At 26.3% G+C, this 20,267-nt stretch overlaps 3 protein-coding genes and 1 long non-coding RNA gene across 5 annotated transcripts; 2 read left to right on the forward strand and 2 right to left on the reverse strand.

Annotated features, from left to right (window-relative positions):
• Window positions 1-259: 259 nt before the first annotated feature.
• On the reverse strand, window positions 260-2,569 carry LOC132920503 (box C/D snoRNA protein 1). 2 transcript variants are annotated; one of them, XM_060982942.1, is made up of 7 exons: window positions 2,354-2,569; window positions 2,234-2,285; window positions 1,981-2,162; window positions 1,832-1,911; window positions 1,101-1,273; window positions 890-1,036; window positions 260-552 (listed from the first exon to the last, which is right to left on the reverse strand). In XM_060982942.1, exons 2-7 carry the CDS (start codon window positions 2,248-2,250, stop codon window positions 384-386), a joined length of 768 nt encoding a protein of 255 aa, XP_060838925.1. In that variant the 5' UTR covers window positions 2,251-2,285; window positions 2,354-2,569; the 3' UTR covers window positions 260-383. The 2 variants fall into 2 exon arrangements, with proteins under 2 accessions (XP_060838925.1, XP_060838924.1); XM_060982941.1 differs by having other exon boundaries at window positions 2,234-2,569.
• A 540-nt stretch (window positions 2,570-3,109) lies between these two features.
• Window positions 3,110-12,120, forward strand: LOC132920502 (nuclear pore complex protein Nup155-like). The gene is made up of 26 exons (XM_060982940.1): window positions 3,110-3,435; window positions 3,668-3,843; window positions 3,937-4,062; window positions 4,240-4,339; window positions 4,397-4,566; window positions 4,677-4,825; window positions 4,926-5,209; window positions 6,020-6,270; window positions 6,824-7,080; window positions 7,138-7,311; window positions 7,386-7,497; window positions 7,846-8,051; window positions 8,120-8,395; window positions 8,535-8,629; window positions 8,891-8,987; window positions 9,343-9,420; window positions 9,498-9,697; window positions 9,842-9,992; window positions 10,084-10,343; window positions 10,410-10,557; window positions 10,632-10,718; window positions 10,776-10,896; window positions 11,084-11,194; window positions 11,279-11,399; window positions 11,471-11,593; window positions 11,671-12,120. The coding sequence occupies exons 2-26, from the start codon at window positions 3,675-3,677 to the stop codon at window positions 11,804-11,806; spliced, it is 4,002 nt and encodes a 1,333-aa protein (XP_060838923.1). The 5' UTR covers window positions 3,110-3,435; window positions 3,668-3,674; the 3' UTR covers window positions 11,807-12,120.
• A 1,394-nt stretch (window positions 12,121-13,514) lies between these two features.
• LOC132923175 (uncharacterized) lies at window positions 13,515-16,378 on the forward strand. The gene is made up of 3 exons (XR_009661109.1): window positions 13,515-15,532; window positions 15,911-16,066; window positions 16,155-16,378. It is a non-coding gene; the product is annotated as an uncharacterized LOC132923175 (long non-coding RNA).
• Window positions 16,379-16,471: 93 nt separating this feature from the next.
• On the reverse strand, window positions 16,472-17,539 carry LOC132918918 (uncharacterized). The gene is made up of 4 exons (XM_060980276.1): window positions 17,234-17,539; window positions 17,016-17,150; window positions 16,743-16,950; window positions 16,472-16,675 (listed from the first exon to the last, which is right to left on the reverse strand). Exons 1-4 carry the CDS (start codon window positions 17,395-17,397, stop codon window positions 16,472-16,474), a joined length of 711 nt encoding a protein of 236 aa, XP_060836259.1. The 5' UTR covers window positions 17,398-17,539.
• Between the last annotated feature and the right edge of the window lie 2,728 nt (window positions 17,540-20,267).

A 20,267-nucleotide genomic window follows, 5' to 3' on the forward strand; every position in this document is an offset into this window, starting at 1 on the left:
AAATCATTATCATGTTGTACAAACATCAACAATATAAAAACAATTCAATAGTTTAGTTGAAATCAAAAAATATTCTTACATAATATAGTTTATACAAATTTTTAATCATTTTGGTTTAAGATGATGTTCCAAAATTATACGTTTTTCTATTCATTAAACACATTGAGTTTATCACCTAATACTTTTACTTTTTGTAGAGCTCAATAATTATTCTAGTTTTAAAATATAATTAACCCATAGCCAAATAAAATCAATAATATTGTTTTGGATATGACTTATAATTATATTTATAGATAAAAATGTTTCATAAAATATGACCACTAATTACAAAAAAATATTAGTCTTTTAGTTTATCCAGGTAATGATTAACAATTTATTAAATGCTACACAATTGTTGATTTATTGTTATTAAAAGTTGAATTCTCAACATAAAGAAGATCACTAAATGTGTCTTTATGAATAGATAAAACAATTAATATTTCTGGGTATTCTAGTATTGTTTTATATCTTAAGCTGTACAATATTGAGTCCTCAGAATCAAGTTGATAATATCTGAAAAAAATATTTTTATAAATCAATAATTATGTATTTATGTGTATTAGGTACATACTATATGTAGAATAATAATGACCTTAATCTAATACTTCTAGAGTCATCAGTTAAACCAAAAAAAGAAAGTAAATACAGGAAAATCTTATTACAACGAACTCCAGGGGACCAAATTTTTTTCGTTATAACAGAAATTTTTTTGTAACGAAAATTCAAATAAGCTCTTTATAAGTCCTGCTTTTCAGCAGGGGACTTCTATGACTTTCATTATAACAGGATTTTTTGTTGTAACGGGAATTTACTGTATTATCATTACTTAAAAATATGCAATTATACTAACTTTCCATATGGTGTTTTCATTAAAAAAATAACACCTTTGATTCCAGCTGAAATATAAAACTGCATTTTTTCTTTTACTTCATCATCATGAAACTCTGTTGTGAAATAGTTTCTAACTATATTATTTATTTTTTGATACTCTGGAACTCTAAATAATTTATATGGACGATGTAATGAATAAATATATAAATATAATTAATTAATTTTAATACTTGTGGGTTGTGTATTTTACGTCTATGCCATGAAATGTCCAATCTATACGCCAAAAGATTTTATTAATTTTAGGATTAAAAAAAGAGGTATTATTTTTGTTCAAAGTAGATTTAGGTAAGATCTGCAAGCGTATGTGTCTTTGATATGCTTGATAACGTAATCTTCGAAATACCTAAAAATGATATATAATTAAAATTGTATACAATTATAATTAAAAAAAAAAAAATTTTAATAAAAGAACTGGTAATCTATATGTTCATAAAAAAAATAATACATTTTTACAAATAAATGTCTTTTTTTAACAAGTTTAATGATAACTAAATAATATGAATAAAATACTGTTAAATAATTATAACCCTAGCTATATTCAATAGATATAATGTTTAATATTGATAATGTTAACAAAATTAATGTTTGTATTTTTAGTACTTCCTAATCATTATTATAGAACTAGGAATTTTTTACATTACTCCACATTTCCTAAAATACAAACTAGATCCAATTTGCTAACAAAAATAACTCTTAAAGTTGAAAATTAAAGCATTTTTTCTACAATAAAAATTGTCTTTGAAAATATTTATTAAATCAGAATTAATTAATTAAAAAGACAAATATTTTGAAATTTAATATCTTGATATTTTCTAGTTTACATTGGCTTATTGAAATTAAATTAATTAAAATAATAAAAATAATTTCTAGGATTAAGTACTGAAGTATAAATTATACTCACTGGAGATAAATTGGATATACGTTGAATTTTCATTTTAAACTCTCCAACAGCTTCAATAAACTCATTCATAAGTCTATAATCTATTCATATTATTCATAAATAACTAATTAATAACATTTCCATTAAAATATAAAAACTTGAGAAAGTACCTTGACTCATTTCTGCGTCCGTAAAGTTTTCTAATCTTTTAAACCCTGTTTTGTATTTCTTGCCATCACAATCTAATTCTTTCTTGTGAATTTTTACACATGATAAACTACAAGTTTTCACTTCACACCTTGGGCAGCAGTATTTAGCAACGTCACTGTTGCACACTTCGCAGGAGCCAAATCTGTATAAAATCAAAAGAAAAATAAACATTTGGACTAAACGGCGAAATATAAATACTGTATATTATTTTACCTATTTTTTGATTCCATAATTTTTTAAAATTCAAACAACAATAATATAGGATCTAGTAAATAAATAAAAAATTTAGTTTGTTAAACACTTTAGTAATACACACTACTAAGTGAACTTTACAGGTAGTACATCAGAAATGTGCGGTCATATTTTGTAATTTTTGTAAGATTGATTATTGATGATGGATTGTAATAATAGAACCCAAAAAAAAAAATAAGAGCTATAATCACTCAATGAAAATGAAAGAATTTAGCTTCATTTATTCAATAAGTTCACTTTTCACTTATTTACTTTAAAGGTAGCATGTAATATTGTCGCATGGCTTTGTATTTGTAATTTTGTATTTATCATAATATCAATGCGCTTGATAAGAATTTCTTTAATCTCGACGAAACCCGTTACTAACATCAGTAACATCTGTCTAGTAAATTATAGGTCCGTTTACTGCAAAGTACAAGGTTTGAGGAACTTCCGGAAAGTAACTCCGGGTTGTGTATGTGTTAAAACTTAAAATCATATAATATAGATTACTCTATAGTCCATAGAAAAATAGTTATAGTCTTCGGCTCAAATGAAAGCACATACGTATCTTAAATAAGAGTACTAATATTACGCTAGGGTCTGCTTAGTTCGTGGTCCGTACTCCGTACTAAGGCTCTATAATATATAGCTCTATAGTCCGTACACAAAACGTAAAACAATCATATATTGATATATTTATAATTTATATAAGTTTATATGACATGTTACGATTATGATATAATATTATATATAATAATATATTTATAATTATATATATTTATACATATATTTGAGGTTAGTTCTTAACGGCCGCCGGCCGGATAGTTATGCTAATGCATTACATCTATTCTGTACTTACTGCTTACGCCGTGGTTAGGTACAGGTTAGGTGGCGCTTATCTAATTTTCCCGCTAATCTGAAACTGTTTCTTTATTTTTGTTAACATTCAAGAATAATATTATTAATAATTTAATATAATAGTTAATAATTATTGTGACGAATAACACTTATATTGTAAAAAAAGAAGAGCTACTGTTGTATTACAAGTACATCATTTTATTTGGGTACAAGTAATTTATTTATTTTATCAATGATGAACAATTTAACTCAAACATTTTAAGTGATACTCAAATAAATAACTGTCTCCCCAGATATTTTCACAAGACATATTATTAACTTTAGTAAGTGATCTCAATTTATGAATTTAATGCTGGGTTGCATAAACAATCACTAAACAATTAATGGATCTATAGTAAGTTAATAATCCTTTAAACATGATTTACTGGTCGATTATTGGTCTATTACTTTAGAGATGAATTTTAGTAAATTAATTTTTTATGCAACTCAGCAACCGACATATGATTATTTCTAATTGGTTATTTAATAAATAATGATGGGTACATGTCAATTTAGATTAAAGATGGATTCTACCATGAATGTTTCAAGATCTGTGGATACAATGTCAATGATTAATCAATCGATATCCATCAAAGATAGTTTAGATTTATCTGGCAAAATGTTGGATAGATTTTTTGCAGCAGATGACTCATTTCCAACACTTCTGGAAAAAATGCAGATAACTAAAAGCAGTCAGTACCATATTATTATGTTTTTAGTTTTTTTTTTTAATCAATCTAAATATATAAGCTTGTTTTTTTTTCTATGTTTTTTTGATCCTCTAGGTCAAAGTGTTAGTGGTTGTACAGAATATGATTATCCTAAAGAAGGACTAGGAATGCCTTCAATTACTCCTCTCAAATCAAGACACAAGATACCACTGCCTGGCGCATTATTAGAGCAATGGAATGGTATTATGTTTAATTTTAAATTGTTCATTTTCCTTTTATTTTTGGAATTATGTACTAAATGTGTCTTATGTTAGAAAATGATTCATCATAGTACAAATAAATTCACCATACAATAATTGTCATAGTTATTTTTTAAATATTAAATTACTTAATTTAAAAAACTTTTTGTTAATATAGATGCTCAAAACTTTCATCGCAAATTAGGAATATTTCCCGAAATCAACCGAGTTTGGGTCACAATTGATCAGGAATTCTTTTTATGGGACTATAGTGAAGGGTAATATATTATTATTTATGATCTAAATAGTTATTTAATTGGATGATTTTCTTTTAGAACGGATTTATCTTACTTTGATGGAATGAACTCTACTATTTTTTCTGTAGCTCTGGTACAACCTAAACCAAATGTTTTTCAACCTCATATTAAATATTTGTTAGTTATAGCTACAGGATTAAACATTGCTATATTAGGTGTAACATTTAAAAAAGTTCCTAGTGTTGATGGTAAGTTTATTATATCATTATATATTTTACTTTTAAAATTGTTAAACAATTAAATTAACTCAGACAATTATATTTAACTATTTTATTTTTTAATATGTTTGTAATATCAGGTAAAACCATAGAACAATTGGAACTTACTAATGATACCATTTATGAAGTTCCTACTGAAGGTGTGATAATATCTAAAATTGTTGGAACTAATAAAGGACGTATTTTTCTTGCAAGTGAAGATGGTAACCTTTTTGAAATTGATTATTGGGTATTTATTATCTTAACAGTATATTTTTAAATATTAAATACTTATCTATTTTTACAAGCTTTATGAATATTAATATGCAGTATTTTTTCAAAACATATAGAAAGATTTAGGATGGTTTTCAATAAGTAATGGAAGACGTTGCAAAAAAATTTGTCATTCAGCTAATACTTTATCATATATACTACCATCGTTTTTAACATATTCGATCACAGAACCTTCTGCCATCATTGAAATAGCTGTTGACAATACACGGCATATTCTTTATACTTTGGCTGAAAATAATTCAATTGAATTGTATGATCTTGGATCTGATGGTAAATCTACAAGTCGAATTGTTTCTTTGTCACACTCCAATCTTGAACATCAAGTTTCAAAATTACTCAGGTATAAAAATTATTTCTTGTTAATAACCCATTACCGAGTTGTATAAAATATATATCCCATTACCTATAGGTGATCAGATCAGACATTTCTAATAATCTGTAACAATATTTTCAAATAAAAGTAAATAATTAATATTTCATAATAACATTTAAATATTCACAAAAAAATAATATGATTTCTTAAAGATTCTCTAATCGTCATTTCTTGACCATTGCCACACATTCAATAATTTTATTTGTTTTAATAATATGTTCTTATGAATATTGAATGCTAGTAACTAGTGAATGTCATCCAATTAATTTTTAGCAATATTTTAAATATTATTTTTTTTTCAATATTTTTATTGCCATAATCTGTTACATTTTGAACAACAAGTGTAGATAATTATAAAGATTTTATGGCAAGAGTGACAGTATAAAGAAACCTTTCATTGAAGGCATTTTTACAGTTAAGTTAAATAATTTAATAGTATTTTTATGATAGATATGAACGTGAAGCTATGCATTCAATTAAGTGTTATGCCAACAATAGTCTAATATGATGATAATATAATAAAATATAACAAGTATTTTTTTTTTTTTTTTTTTTTTTTTTTAATATATCACACTAGACTAAAATGCATATAAAATATTGAAATACATAAAAATTGAATTTTTAGATTTAAAAAGCCAATGTATAGTTAGTTGGCAGGTTTCGGAATAATATATTTTTTACAAAATGGTATTAGACAATAAACAATAAAAAACAAATACTAAATAATTAACTCAAATTAATAAATAACAATGAAATTTGCTAAACATTTTATTTCAGAACTATAGAAATAGCTCAAATGACAATATTGAGTAGTATAAAAATCATAGAAGAAACTGAATCACCTAACATTCATCTGTTGGTTGTATCTAAGTCCGGATTTAGATTATATTTTTCTACTGGAGCTATGACCTCTAGCAATACTAGACCTTACACATTGCAACTTGTACACATACGTTTGCCACCAGGATATAATAGAGTTATTGGAGAATCCAAACCTAGTAGTGTTCAGCATGTGTTGTACAACAGAGGTATAATTTTTTTTTTATTATAAATTACATTTATTTATTAATAATATGTTAGGATTATTATTTCTATATGAATTTGAGTCTAAATTAGGTCAGACAGATCATCTAAAACTGATAACCCGTACTCAAATCCACAGTTTTTGATAGATTTTTATTTTTAAATATAGCAAGATCTCTAACATTATAGGGCACTTTTTGAAACTAATTATTTTGTTTTTCAATATAGTTGAGTCAGAAAAACTGTAATTTTTTAATTTATATATTATTGCTTTTAGTTACAGAAAATAAATTAAATATTATTTTGGATATAATTTTACCTGTATTTATATTTAGCCAAACCAATTCAAATAACTGTTAACAATCTATGCAGTTTACTTTAAATAAGTTTAAGAAGGGATAAATCCACAAGGGATTAACTTATCATGGACAATGCCATGCAGGATTAGCTAATAATTGATAGAATAATTTTTGTATCTGTGTTTTTATTCTTAAATGTGTAGCACTACCAGGTTTGGAGAATTAGCTACTGTTATTCTAAAAGGTATTTTATTTGCAGGCACTATTATAATGGCATGCAACACCGACATAACTAATTACAGGCCAATGTTATGGTGTATATCTCCTGATGAATATGCATTTAGTTCCAATTTTAGTGAAAGATATTTTATTACTGATTTGGATATATGTCCATTATCACTGGAAAATATAGGACCAAATTTATTGATATACAATGATCCAAGTTCACCACAACCGCCACTAATTGTTCGTCAACAGTTTGAAAATCGCCAAGAATATATAACTTTAGCTCCACAAGTAATTTTTTTTTTTAAATCGTTTTTGCTTTTATACAATATTTTTTTCTTATAATAGGGTTTAGAAGTTTTTGAAATGCTTCGACCTTATGATACTCTCTGTGAATTATTAGCCAACAGCCAAAGTTCAGAAACAGATGCTATCAAAACATATTTTAAAAATTTTACAGATAACCAAGCATGTGTTACATGTCTTACAATTATTTGTGATCAATCATTAAAAAATATAAAGGTTTGTTGTTTTATTTATATTTATATTATTTTTTTTGAATAATTAGTTAAATTTATGTATGTTTCTTTAATCAGATCAAAGAATATGCAACTCAGGCATTTTTTATTCATGGTGGCGAGCCTAAGTTGGTAACTGAAAATCTACACGAATCACTTCATGAATTAACTAAAATTTCTCAAAATAATAGTAAGAAACATGTGTTTACAGTTAATATTTTATTTATATTATCATAAATGTTTTAATTTTAATTTTTTCTATTTATTCATATTTGTTAAAAAAATTAAGTTATGATATGACACAAATTTAAAATTATTAGTAATTGTTTCATAACTACTAATGAGTATAATTCTATCTTTTATTTCTGTCAATATTTTATAGTGATTGTTGTTTTAATATTTTTTTGATATAAAATGTAAATAATTATAATTAATTGAGTATGAGGATATACTTTTATTGATATTATATTTCTATGAACATTTATTGTTTAACTAAGGAATTCGATACAATTGATTATATTTTATAAAACATTTTCAGGTTTTAGATCAAATAATTTTGCTACATCGCCGTCTATGCCCACTTTTATAAAAAATCAGACAAACATAACAAACTTACCATTTGAATCCACTAGTGTTCATTATTCTTCAAAACACAATGGATTATATTTGTTCGTTAGTCGTTTACTGAGACCTCTTTGGAACATTAAAGCTGTTTTAATGGAAACCACTGATGGGAAAACTTATGTAATATATAAATTACCAATTTGAATGAATAAAAATTAAATTCATAACAGTTCAATTTTCATTTGTAGATTGTCAATACAGTGTCTCCAGACGATTGTTCATTTATTGCAAACCATTTACAAACTTTGTACTCTTTCATGAATAATTACTCAAAAATGTTGGCGAACTATACCAAAGCGCCATTGGATGCGTCTAGGCGTACAGCTATGCACGATGCACATCAATCTGAATCAAAATCTATAGAATGTTTGAAAAAATTAGTTGTTCGTAGTGCTGAAGTGTTCAATTTGTGGAAATTACTCAGTGAACATCAATTTTATATTATAGCAAATAAATTAAGTGATGTAAGGAAATTAGAAAAGTTGACTTATTTTGTTGATTTTTAATGATTTCTTTTATATTTTTATGTTAATAATTTATAATATTTAAACTATATTTAACCCTATTAATATCATAATTAAAATATTTTGATTTTGATTTTAGCAAGAACAGCGTATATTGGAAAATGTTACTTTTAAAGAGTTGATTCTTGTACATCAAGAGATTTGTCAAACTTTAGTACAAAAACTATTAGACACGTGAGTATAGACAAGGCAGGATTAAGACATTTTCTGCTATTAATTTCTCAATTATTAACTACTAAACACAATACTACTGCTAATAAAGTATTTTATTCTAATATAAAAAAAAAAATTTTGTTACATTTTGTGATTTATAATAGATTAAAATATGTTATAGGTAATAGTGTAAAGCGTTATATACTTTTAAAACTGGTGTCTTTCTACTCACCTTCAATCCTAATTTGAGTATGAAAAATAATTTGAATTGTATATTTTTAGATATTTAAGTGAAAGTTCATCTGTAGAATCAATCAGTACTAAATTACGACAAGTCTGTCCGTCCATTTACCATTCTGAAGATGCTGCTTGTGCAAAGGTATGCAATATTTAAAAATGAAATATCTTTTTTTTAATACAGTACAAGTTAGACCCAAAAATTAAATCAAATAGATATTAAAATATTTTACCTCAATATGTTGTCTCCATTTTACTCAGTTATTTTTTATATCAAAGTTAATTGACATATTCTTATCTAATATTAAAAATAACAGGATAAAATTAATCATGGTTCATACACATTTATAGAGAATGAAGGGTTCTTAAATAACAATAGAGAATAAAATTAAATATAAATTATTAAAAAATTAAGATACATATTATCAAAACCTTTATGCATATTTAATTGTAACTATTAAAAATATTCAATTATTTTATCTATTCAATTTTTTTAGGCTTCAGAAATGATTAAATTAGCGCGATCCACAGTTAATGAGGATGAGCGTAAACGAATCCTATACCAATCTCTTATGGTAACTATTTATTAAATAAACTGTTATTACTTTTAATGAAATGTTTGTATATTTTGTCTGTCATTTGGTTAAATTAGGTGTTGAAAGAAGTAGCACCAAAGTTTAATTTATCGTCAGTTTGTTTACAATATACAAATTGCGCATATATGGAAGGAGTATATCAAATGTGTAGAGAGTGTGCTAAAAAGATTGATCCAAAGAACTTGGGTAGTCATTATTTTGCTAACAATATGGTATTAGACAGAGATGCACCAGGTTATGGTGCCTACATGCTCAGGTAATGTAATCTAAGTTTATTTATACTTAAATCATTGTGAATAACTTATTTAAATTATTTAAAATCTTTATTTATATTATTGTAACAGTAATGCTTAAAAGACTTTACTTTCACATGTTAATTTATATATTTTTATGAATTCAGATTAGATATTTACAAAGAAATAAGCGCAAGTTTAGATTATTTATACTCAATAATGGTTAAAAATCCATCTGTAATTATACCAACTCGACCAAATCTAATACCCGGAATTCTAGAAAATTCTGCATTGACTTCTGAACAATCTTCTAATTTGGTATTAATTTTACTTTTTTTTACTTGAAGATCATTTTGAATAAATGTATATATGTATAAATATATAATATTGATGTAATTGCTACTAACAGGTTTCTGAATTAATAAAATTGTGTATTTCCTGTGATGATGAAATCATGCATACCGTAGTGTATAGATGGATGATAGACAAAAAATTAATAAAAGAAACAATTGAAATGGGAAATCATAGTTTGGAAAAGTTTTTATTGTCTCAGTCCAAATCTGATAACAACAATAATTATATCAAAGATGTACTGTGTAGATATTATGAGTATAATGGAAATTATTATGAAGCAGCTGAAGTTTTAGCATCATTGGCTAAGACACCCGGGTAATTATAATTATTTTAATTATAAAGACTTAAAATATTAAATCAACCGTAATGTTTGTGTATCAGAAGTGGCTTAACTTTAAGTGATCGTCTTATGTATTTGGGCCGGGCGATGGCATGCTTGCGGAGTAAAAAGTTGAGTATACCAGCTATGAATGTTACCAGTCTCAGAGACATTGAAGACTTGTTACAAGTAGCTGAAATACAGAAAATGGTTAGTTCCTTAATCTAAAGTTTTATTTATTTATTGTCTTTGTTAATTCTTGAATACTTAATTTTTCAAACTAGATATTGGATTTGTTATCGTCAAGTCAAATTGATGGAAAAGCTGATGTTATTGAAAAGCTCAACAGCTGTCTGTTTATATTAGGCGAAGTATGTATTAAAAAATTACGAAGAGAATGTTTGTTTAGAATAATATGTTTGTATTAGCTTTACAGTAATTTTGCTGAACCGTATGGTCTATGGGAAGCTCAGTTGGCAATATTACAGCTTTCCAATCATGATGATCGTGAACTAGTAAACCAGATCTGGGAAAATATTTTATTAAAAGGTAAATATTATTACTGTATAGGTGTTTAATACATGAAAAATTTATGATAATGATCAATACATTAGAGTTAAATAATATATTCATAGTCTATTTGATGCATGGTTTTAGTTAGACATGATTGATATTTTACTTGAAAACATTTTTATGCTTATTGTATTTATAATTATTTCACATTTTTATTTGTTAGTTGTGGAAGATTGTGGAGATATTGATGAACATAACAAAATGACCATTGCTCTAGAAAAAATAAAGTCATTGGCTAGTTCGCACCCGATTAATTCATCTACATTTGACTTGGGTATGTAACATGTGTTGGTTTCTCATTTTAAAAATTTACAAATAATCAAATATTTGTATTATAATATTTTTTTTATGATTGTAGAGTATGTAACAACTATGCTGGAATATTTAAACTGTAACTTGGGCGGTGATTTGGAATCTGTATACACAACTATGTTAACTATTGGTGCTCCTATTGAATCTTTAGTAGCAATATATAAAAAGTAATATATTTTGACTTAATAGCTGCATTAATTAAATATAATCATATTATTTTAATATATTTGTCTTGCAGGATTTATTCTACTAATGATCCACGGTGGCAAAAGACAAGTGAGCTGCATGTATTAGAAGTTATCATGAGTTTGGCTCGTTATTATTTACAAAATGTTGATCTATGGCCATCTGGGATGCAAAGGTAATAGTTGTTATATAATTTTTATCTATAAAAGAAAATAGTTTTACTTCATTTGGTTTTTAATTAAAATCTTTCAGGAGATCTATTGCTGTAAACTTATTAGATTTGTTGGTAATTTGTCAAAACATGCTGTATAGCCGTTTTGCTCATAGTCCACTGATTGAAGGCGTCATTGCGATCAAAAATGAACTTGACAACATCATTAAAAACTGATTTAGTAACAAACCTAATTTTTAAACATCATCACTTATTAATATATATTTAATTACTATTTATTTCAAAAGTTAAATATAATTTTGAAATACATTTTAAATTGTTTTCAAGATTCTACAATTAACTATTACTTTTGTAAAATATTTAGTATATTATTTCCATTGATTATTTCAGAAATAACATTATTTTATTAATTATTTTTGTAATTGTAATATTAAAAAGGTACCTTATGAAGTTACGAATAATATAAAACAATTTTAAATGAAACATGTATTATAAAGTTTAACAAAATTAAATAACAAATTACTTTTTTATTTTTATTTTATTGATAATAATTAAAAAATAAACAATACCATTCCAAAAATGTATACAAATATGAGAATGAAAACATGCATTTTTATTTAAATAATTGGTATGTTATTGATCGTGATCGCCAAACACATCAGACAATTTATTTCAGTTATTTCCAATATTTAAATAAAATAATATCTGATTCCATTGTACTGCGATTATCAGATTCATCGTATTTACATTCCAGAATTGGACTAAATATCTATAGTTCTGAAGTACTTACTTCCATATTCTATAAAATAAAAATATGTGTAAAAATTGTAAAATTTAAAAATTTAAAAATTGTTTTATAAAAAAAATTTGCTTGAAAATTTAACACATTAAACGCCATATGACCGCCAGTGATCATACAATAGGTTTTTGTTATACGCTAAGAATATTTTTCCATGTCTTTTAAATTTGTATATAGGTACTATATATTTGGAAAAAAAAATAAAAAATAAAAAAATTGTAATGATTCCCACTACGCCGCGGTCCTTATTTTAGTGCATTATTGTAGTGCCATTGAAAAGTTAATAATATAAAACCAAATTAATTTATGACCGCTGATGGGCACATAGTGCCTAACATTTTTTTTTATATTTATCAATTTTAGGTGATATTAAAAAAGATTAGAATCTACTTTTTTAGTGTTATAACTTCCAAATCCTGATAATGAATAATGATTATCATGTTAAAGATTCCTTCATTTATTTATTTTATATTAGAGTATATATTAAGGCTAAGCCCTTTAGTACAGTTGTCAAGTAATATAATATTATGATATAGGTCAAATGATTTACAAAATATGTATTTCATAATTTCATATCATTAAGCAACGATATAACAATAGAGAAATAAAAAGTAAAATATTATATAACATAAAATAAATAGTATAAAATTAAAAAATAACATTTAAGAAGAGTATTGTTTATAATATTTATTTTTAATCTTTATTTCACATGGGTTTTTTTCAAATGCACACAAATTACAAAATGTTTACTAACAATTTGGTTATTTTACATAATATCTCAAAAACAAAATGTTCTACATAAATATAAATTAAATAACTGTCCTGTGCCCTGTGGTGTGGATAATGAAGATCATCTAATTTTATGATTAAAATATACAATGTATTTGATTCTGTTGTGCAAGGTGTTATAATACAATAAAATAGTAGTATAGGTAGAGTGTTTTTCATACAACCATGTTAGTTAACCATGTAAGAGTACCTATATCATAGTAATAAGTCTGTTATAATTTAAGTTTTCGCTGCAATTGTATAGGACCAATCGTGATAGGATTCATTCATGTGCAGATTGGTAATATGCAGCCAAGGGCGGGTTATGTAAAAAAAAAGGGTGGGCAAGTGGGTATCGTTCTGCTGTATAGTAGAAATGAAGAGTAGGTCACTATAATGGATGTGTTAAATTTGAATGCAAATACAAGTTTTATTGTATACGAAAAACGATTTTGAACGGAGTTGATTTGTCAGTCTAAGATAATTAGTAGGATATATTATATTATTACCCATATTTAAATTGTAATATATCGTTTTTTTACGCGATTTCGTAAAAAAATTAAATTTCATGCGCTCATAAATTTTTTTGGTACTGGTCTGTTATCGCCCCGCCACGGGAACGAAAAATTTTATCGCCCCGCCAATTACGAACGCGGCTACACTATTTAAAACGTAAATAGAAATTGAAATATATATATATATAGGTACATATTATAGTGTATAGAAATATTAGAAAAAAATCATCAATTTAATTCGTTAATTCATTAATTATTTCCAAAATTATATCATTAAAAAAAATATGTATAAGTATATAAAATAAATCTAAAATTTAATAAAATTTAAAAATATATAGATAAAATAAAATAAAATTACAATTAGTAATTACCGTATCATGATGGAGGCTAAAATGCTGAGATATCCAATAAAATCTGTTCAAATGGATCATTTTGATTGGTAAGTTTTAATCGCCACATAAACTCTGCCATGTATGAGTCAAGGAAATTTCGAGCTGTTCCGCGACGTCGTTTGTTGCCCCATTTTGCAGCACCCCACATTCTTTCCACGTTTTGGGTGTGAACTCCAGTAGAGGGGTCGACAAAGTTGTACTTGTGATTGACTTTATTATGTTGATAACCTAATTGTTGAATTTTATTGTATGATCTCCAACTGTCCGAAAATATTATGGACCCTGGGCGAATAAACTTTTGGATTAATGGTAGTAAAGTTTTTTCAGACCGATCAGGTACACACACAATGAAACATTCTTTAGTTTCTCGGCAAATGCCTCCAAATACCCACTGTTGAGGAAGTATACGACCTGCATTGTTTTTTCTACGTACAAAAAGGCTTTCGTCAATTTCCACAATTAAATTAGGACCACCAATTTCTTTATTACCAATTTCAATTTTCCAAACGCACACTTCACGTAAATAGTTATTCCAGTCAACAACGGCGCTTTTACTCATTCCAAACTCACGTTTACAATACGATACAGAGATCATTTCATAAGCCCAGCAGTATATGTAGTATACTATTGTATGTATTGGTAATCTTGAACCACTCAGCCAATTGTTTGTTCTTATACCTTTTTCTTTTCGGCAAGTTCTTCTCTGACAACGCCACCGAGATCCTTTTATAATCATTTTATGGTCATTTTCGCACTTTTGAGTTTGTAATAAAACATTTTTCGTTTGGAGAAAATTAATAGCAGAATCTTCATTAGAAACTTCGGAATACAAATCTTTTAAATTCATTTTTCAACTACTGCAATAAATATTTCGACACTGATACGGGCAGAGCTTCAGACATACTGGACATACTGCTAAGTAAAATTACCTGAACTAATAAAATAAAGCGATGAAGCCTCAATTGTCGTAAATATAAATAAAATAATGTTTTGGTAAACACTATATGATCTGTGTACTTCATAGGATTTTAATACATAAAAATCAATCAAAACATAATAGTGTGATTACTACTCATTATAAATAATATTATTTTTCGTTAATTGAACGTTTTATTTGATATTTTATAGTTATTTTTTAAAATTGAATTTTAAGTTATTAGATATTGAAAAGAATTGATCAAAAGTCGCTCAATTCATGAAATATTTAAATAGTTTTTTTTTTTTTTTATAGGTACATACCATCAGTAGCATCATGCCAATTTAGCTCTCTAGTTAAATATCCATCAGTGCAGTGTGAACATTGTATCAAAAACTCCTTTATTGTAATGACCCCAGTACTGAGTAAAGCTGTAGAATTTTTTATACGCATAGAGTTCAAAATGTACTTAGACTTAATGCTTCTACTTGTCGTTAGTCCTGCTGCTAATTGGGAGACAACAATATGCTGTTTCACTGCAATATTTTTGAGGTGATCTTAAATTTATAAATTGATTATATTATTGTATATTATATTTTATTCTATTTTATTTTTAATAAAGTAGTTAACATTTATTAATTATTTAATTCACTCAATTTCATAACTAATTTTGTTTAATAAAATAAATAGTATGGAATGAAGATAAATAAAAAATATAATTCTAGAATACTAAAATAAATTTTCCTATTACATAAATAAAATGTAACACACACACAAAATTCTACTAATACAGTTTTTAGTTTTCTATTGCTCCCATAATTTAATTATAAAAGAATTTAAAAACTATTCATGATAAATTAAATTAAATCATTTCTTTTTAAGTTCTACATTGTTTGAACATTAAAGTAATTGAGTACTTATGATTTATAGATTTTATAAGAATGAAATGACAACTCACCAAGCATTCTCCATAAATTTGGGTGAGCAACTTGAAAAGTTTGCTTCAGAGTGGAGTGAAAACTCTCGACATTGTTGTTAGTGCGGCGAGGTTGGCCATACACTGAAAAACAATCTGGGCCTTTTCTAGTAAGCCAAAAACTCAATCACGAAATAAATTAAAAGAATTATTAAAGAAATTATACTTCAACAAAAACTAAATTTTATAACAATGTAGTTTCTATACAGGTACAATATAATTTACCTAGACATATAAGTGAAGAATCTGGGTAATAGCACTCCATTATTTTGAGCATGGTCTTTGATTTCTTGAAACCCTATTTCTATTTGATGTGCAGGTTATAAAGCCAAAACTGCACACATCTTCAAGCACATCTTTGCCTCTCTATTCTGTTGTATGTAACGTGAGTAGCCCATTTTCTTTATGTTTTTTTGTAAACTCTAAAATTAAATTTATATTTCATAAATACATCATAAAGTGAGAATATGAAAATAAATTTATGCAATATGGAACTTCAGAAAAGGTTTTAAATTTTAAACCTGCACATAATGAAACCAGCACAAACACACATGTGATTCTGGATACGTGTCAACTAAAACTTGGCGTAGGGCAGTCTCAAAGTCAATCATTATAGAGACTGGTCTGACCTCTGGGTATTTAATTTTGAATCTCTCCAATACTTTTCTGTATGATGCTTCAGTTTTGGTTTCCATTAGTACATAACATACAGGTATGGACTAAAAAAACATTGAAATTGATATTATGATTCATTTTTAATATTTACTGCAAAATATTTTATCTTACGTGATTTTGCAGGATCAAGTGAATAATAAACAATTGTCGACATTGAGGCGTTGATGGAACTACTTTAAATGTCCCATCAGCATGCAATTCTGTGGCACCTTGGTTAACTACAGCACTAATAAGATCATTGCAACAAAACATTACGCTGTACTTGCCATCTCTGTCAACCATCCACTCTTGATAAAATGCAGAATTATTACATTGATATCTATAAATGGAGATACTTAAATTACTACAATCAGTAATTTTTAATTTAATCAACTTTAATCTTACTTGTCAGCATTTAAATCGAAATGTTCGCCCAACTCTCGCAATGTATGTGGTAATGCTGGACAAACGCTTCTTCTAGACTGTCGCATGGAAGACTCCGCTGTTGGCCAACTATAATTCAAAGCAGCTTCTGGATCTCTATCAAATTTATATTTCATAACAATATTATTTATATTTAACAATTTTAAAGTGTATAAGTGCATTATATAAGTACCCCTTACCTAACTGATTCTTCGTCGTATATAACTTTATGAGCTGTAGTCTCAGTTTTTGATCTCTCAATTAAAGTGGTCCTAAAACGTTTTGTAACTTGTTGCTCATTAAACATTGGACTATAAGCTAAATGTGTGTGAGGGTTCTTAGTTATAATAGTGCCATTTTCCATTTTGATTAATGTGCCTTTACAGTAAACATTAGGTGTTGCACAGACATAGTAACTGTAATAATTATGTTAATTTCTTTTATATGTATTTTTATAATTTTTTAATAATAAAAAAATTGAGTGTGACTTACCGTTTACCACTACGAGTTTTATTTATTGTATAGTAGAATCCTTCGTGTTCCATTTTTTTAAAAAAAATAACAGAAACAAGCAACTGATCAAATAAAATGTGACTATTTTAATGACCAAATGACACGTACAAAGATGTAGAGACAAATGACAATAAATCGAGAATTGGGTTATAATAAATTCGTAAATATTCTGCATTTTACAAATAAAAATAAAATAATGAGCTAAAAATAGATATGGCTTTTATTTTTAGTGTGAGTCATAATTGACTCCATAAAGAATAATGCCTATTTTTGTCACGCATTAGCAATTGCTATAATATACTGATATATTTTTCGGCTAAAATAACTAAGATTTTACGTGCCCCTATAAACAAGTTTGATATGTTTATTAGAAATGTAGCATTAGGGATTTGTTCCAACTCTTTTGTGAAATATAAAATATATTTTTTAATCAAGTAACAGAAAAAAAAAAATCGATCTTTTAATGTTGGTGACTTCGACGACCCAAAGACTTAAATACCTATTCTACGTATATCTCATCAACTCTTAATTGGTATTGATTTTAGACGTGCAGTCGTACAGCTCGAATGGTACACCACTTTATAATGATACCTACTATTTTGTAATATATTGGTACATTGCATAAATGCATGTTGGGGATACTTATGCTTATAATATTAATATTAATTATTACTGTTAATATAACCACACGTGGTTTAATACTCTATGTCGTGCAGTGAATTGTCAGTCGACAGTCAGCACATCAATATTTTTATAACAACATAACAGATGTATAGTTTTTTATTAACTCCAACAACAATTTTAAAACAAAGTAAATATAATATATTTTTCAACTTAATTGTTTTCATATTGACTATTTCGATAATATTGATATTTTATAATCCGCGTGGACTCATAATAAAAAAATCGGTTCACTATAAGAGCGGTACCGGCATAAGTACTCATTGTATAATCATTATTATACTATAATGTATACTGAATACTGATTGTATAGTCTTAACAACATACGTCAATACTTCATACAATATAACAGAAAGATCTGACAAACGAAATAATTAATGTAGTTCTGATCAATATTTTTAATATTTTTGTTTTTATAACGCTTATACAGATGCTTAATACACGTATATAGTATAACATATTTTTGTCCTATTTTTAGAATTAAAATTTGAAAAAAAAAGTTCTATGACACGTGCAGGCTGCAGCATCAATAAATTATTGAAAAAAAAAATATTGGTTAGCACAAAAGTTATTTCATTTATCAAATCTTTTTATTATACTCTGTTTAAGTCCATGTGGTAAATCTGATCCTTGGATGATTAACTGATATGATATACATTTTTTATATGATTCGCCACCACTATTATACTCGCTAGAGCAGTAGCAATAACAGTATTTTGTACTAAAACATACTTTTGTACATTATAGGCTACATCAAGATATATAGTCGGTACGATGAGATACGCATCAGGTCCACCAGTTATTTATTTCGGTATCAAAATAAAATCGAAAAGCTGTAGTAAATAAAATCTTTGAATTCGAATCTTTCGATCTTTTCGATCTTTTAATTCTATCTATTAAAAAAAAACCGCATGACCATCAAATGCGGAGTGGTCCCTGTCGTTCCTAACCTCTTTGGTATCAAAGATCTCATTTTCACATATATATACAATATACATAGATATAAATAATAATTACATTATATACCTACCTAGGTACCTACTTATTTTGATTAATTATTAATATATTATTATATTAACATATTGTTAGGTAATATAAAATTATATATAATCGTAAAATATGTAGGTATAGTAATTAAAAACATTTTATAGAAGTGAGGAAAAGAGTTGAAGTTTGAAGGTCGGAAGGTGCTTTTATATTATATTCCTGGGCCTAACAATAAATGCTTTTATCTAGGCTTTTCCATACAACAACAAATTATTAATTAGTTTATTTTAAATTATTTAGTTTTATTTATGCGTATACAAGTATCTATAGGTAAACCTCATTACTGATTAGTGTAAATATGTAATGTATTATGTATCAATATGAATATTAAAATTTCTTAAAATTAGCCATTATAAATATTATGCTAATAAGCTTTACGAATGCTATTTCTGTAATATATAGAATATAGATTTTCTACTGCTAAAATACTAATTCATCACTCCTAGCTTTAGGGACCCATTGGCTATTAACAAAACATTAGGTAATATGGATAAATATATTTAAATCATTACAAATTCAGTACCAATATAGTATTATATTCACCTGTATAATATATTAAATCGTGTCACAGTCAATAACTATTTTTTTAATATTTAATTTTTTTAAAACATTTAGTTTTGTAGATAACTACCTACTTATCATCTACAACATTCTGAAAGAATTGTTTTCAGCTCTTTTTAAAATTTTAAATTCATATGCATGAATTTATTGTGGCATGTATTTAAAACTACAGTTTAAAAATAATTACCATTAGTTTTTACAACTTGGAGGTTTACTGTTTATAAGATCTTATTTCGTGATATACTTTTATCGTGTTATTATAATGTAGATATTAATCAGCTATATGTAGGTACAATGGATGAATGTAAATTTCTATGTAAGTTTTTACACGATAAAACTCATGTTAGCTCCTATATTAACCATGTTGATCTGTGATGATTGGAATGTAAATTCTATACTCTATACTGAGTCTATAGAATAGGTATTTATTAG

Source organism: Rhopalosiphum padi, chromosome 2 (assembly GCF_020882245.1).
Source record: "Rhopalosiphum padi isolate XX-2018 chromosome 2, ASM2088224v1, whole genome shotgun sequence".
Taxonomy (NCBI): domain Eukaryota; kingdom Metazoa; phylum Arthropoda; class Insecta; order Hemiptera; family Aphididae; genus Rhopalosiphum; species Rhopalosiphum padi.

What these genes read in the sequence shown, in the direction of transcription:
- LOC132918918 (XM_060980276.1), bottom strand. Translation starts at nt 17,397, where the DNA reads ATGGAAAATGGCACTATTATAACTAAGAACCCTCACACACATTTAGCT. An exon ending in TACGACGAAGAATCAGTTAG is followed by an intron (nt 17,151 to 17,233) that starts GTAAGGGGTACT and finishes TAAATTTGATAG; the next exon opens with AGATCCAGAAGCTGCTTTGA. An exon ending in ACTTGATCCTGCAAAATCAC is followed by an intron (nt 16,676 to 16,742) that starts GTAAGATAAAAT and finishes ATGTTTTTTTAG; the next exon opens with TCCATACCTGTATGTTATGT.
- LOC132920502 (XM_060982940.1), top strand. Translation starts at nt 3,675, where the DNA reads ATGGATTCTACCATGAATGTTTCAAGATCTGTGGATACAATGTCAATG. An exon ending in TAGCAAATAAATTAAGTGAT is followed by an intron (nt 8,396 to 8,534) that starts GTAAGGAAATTA and finishes TTTTGATTTTAG; the next exon opens with CAAGAACAGCGTATATTGGA. An exon ending in TAGCTGAAATACAGAAAATG is followed by an intron (nt 10,558 to 10,631) that starts GTTAGTTCCTTA and finishes TTTTCAAACTAG; the next exon opens with ATATTGGATTTGTTATCGTC.
- LOC132920503 (XM_060982942.1), bottom strand. An exon ending in GTATATCCAATTTATCTCCA is followed by an intron (nt 1,274 to 1,831) that starts GTGAGTATAATT and finishes TATCATTTTTAG; the next exon opens with GTATTTCGAAGATTACGTTA. An exon ending in GTAAAATACACAACCCACAA is followed by an intron (nt 1,037 to 1,100) that starts GTATTAAAATTA and finishes TAAATTATTTAG; the next exon opens with AGTTCCAGAGTATCAAAAAA.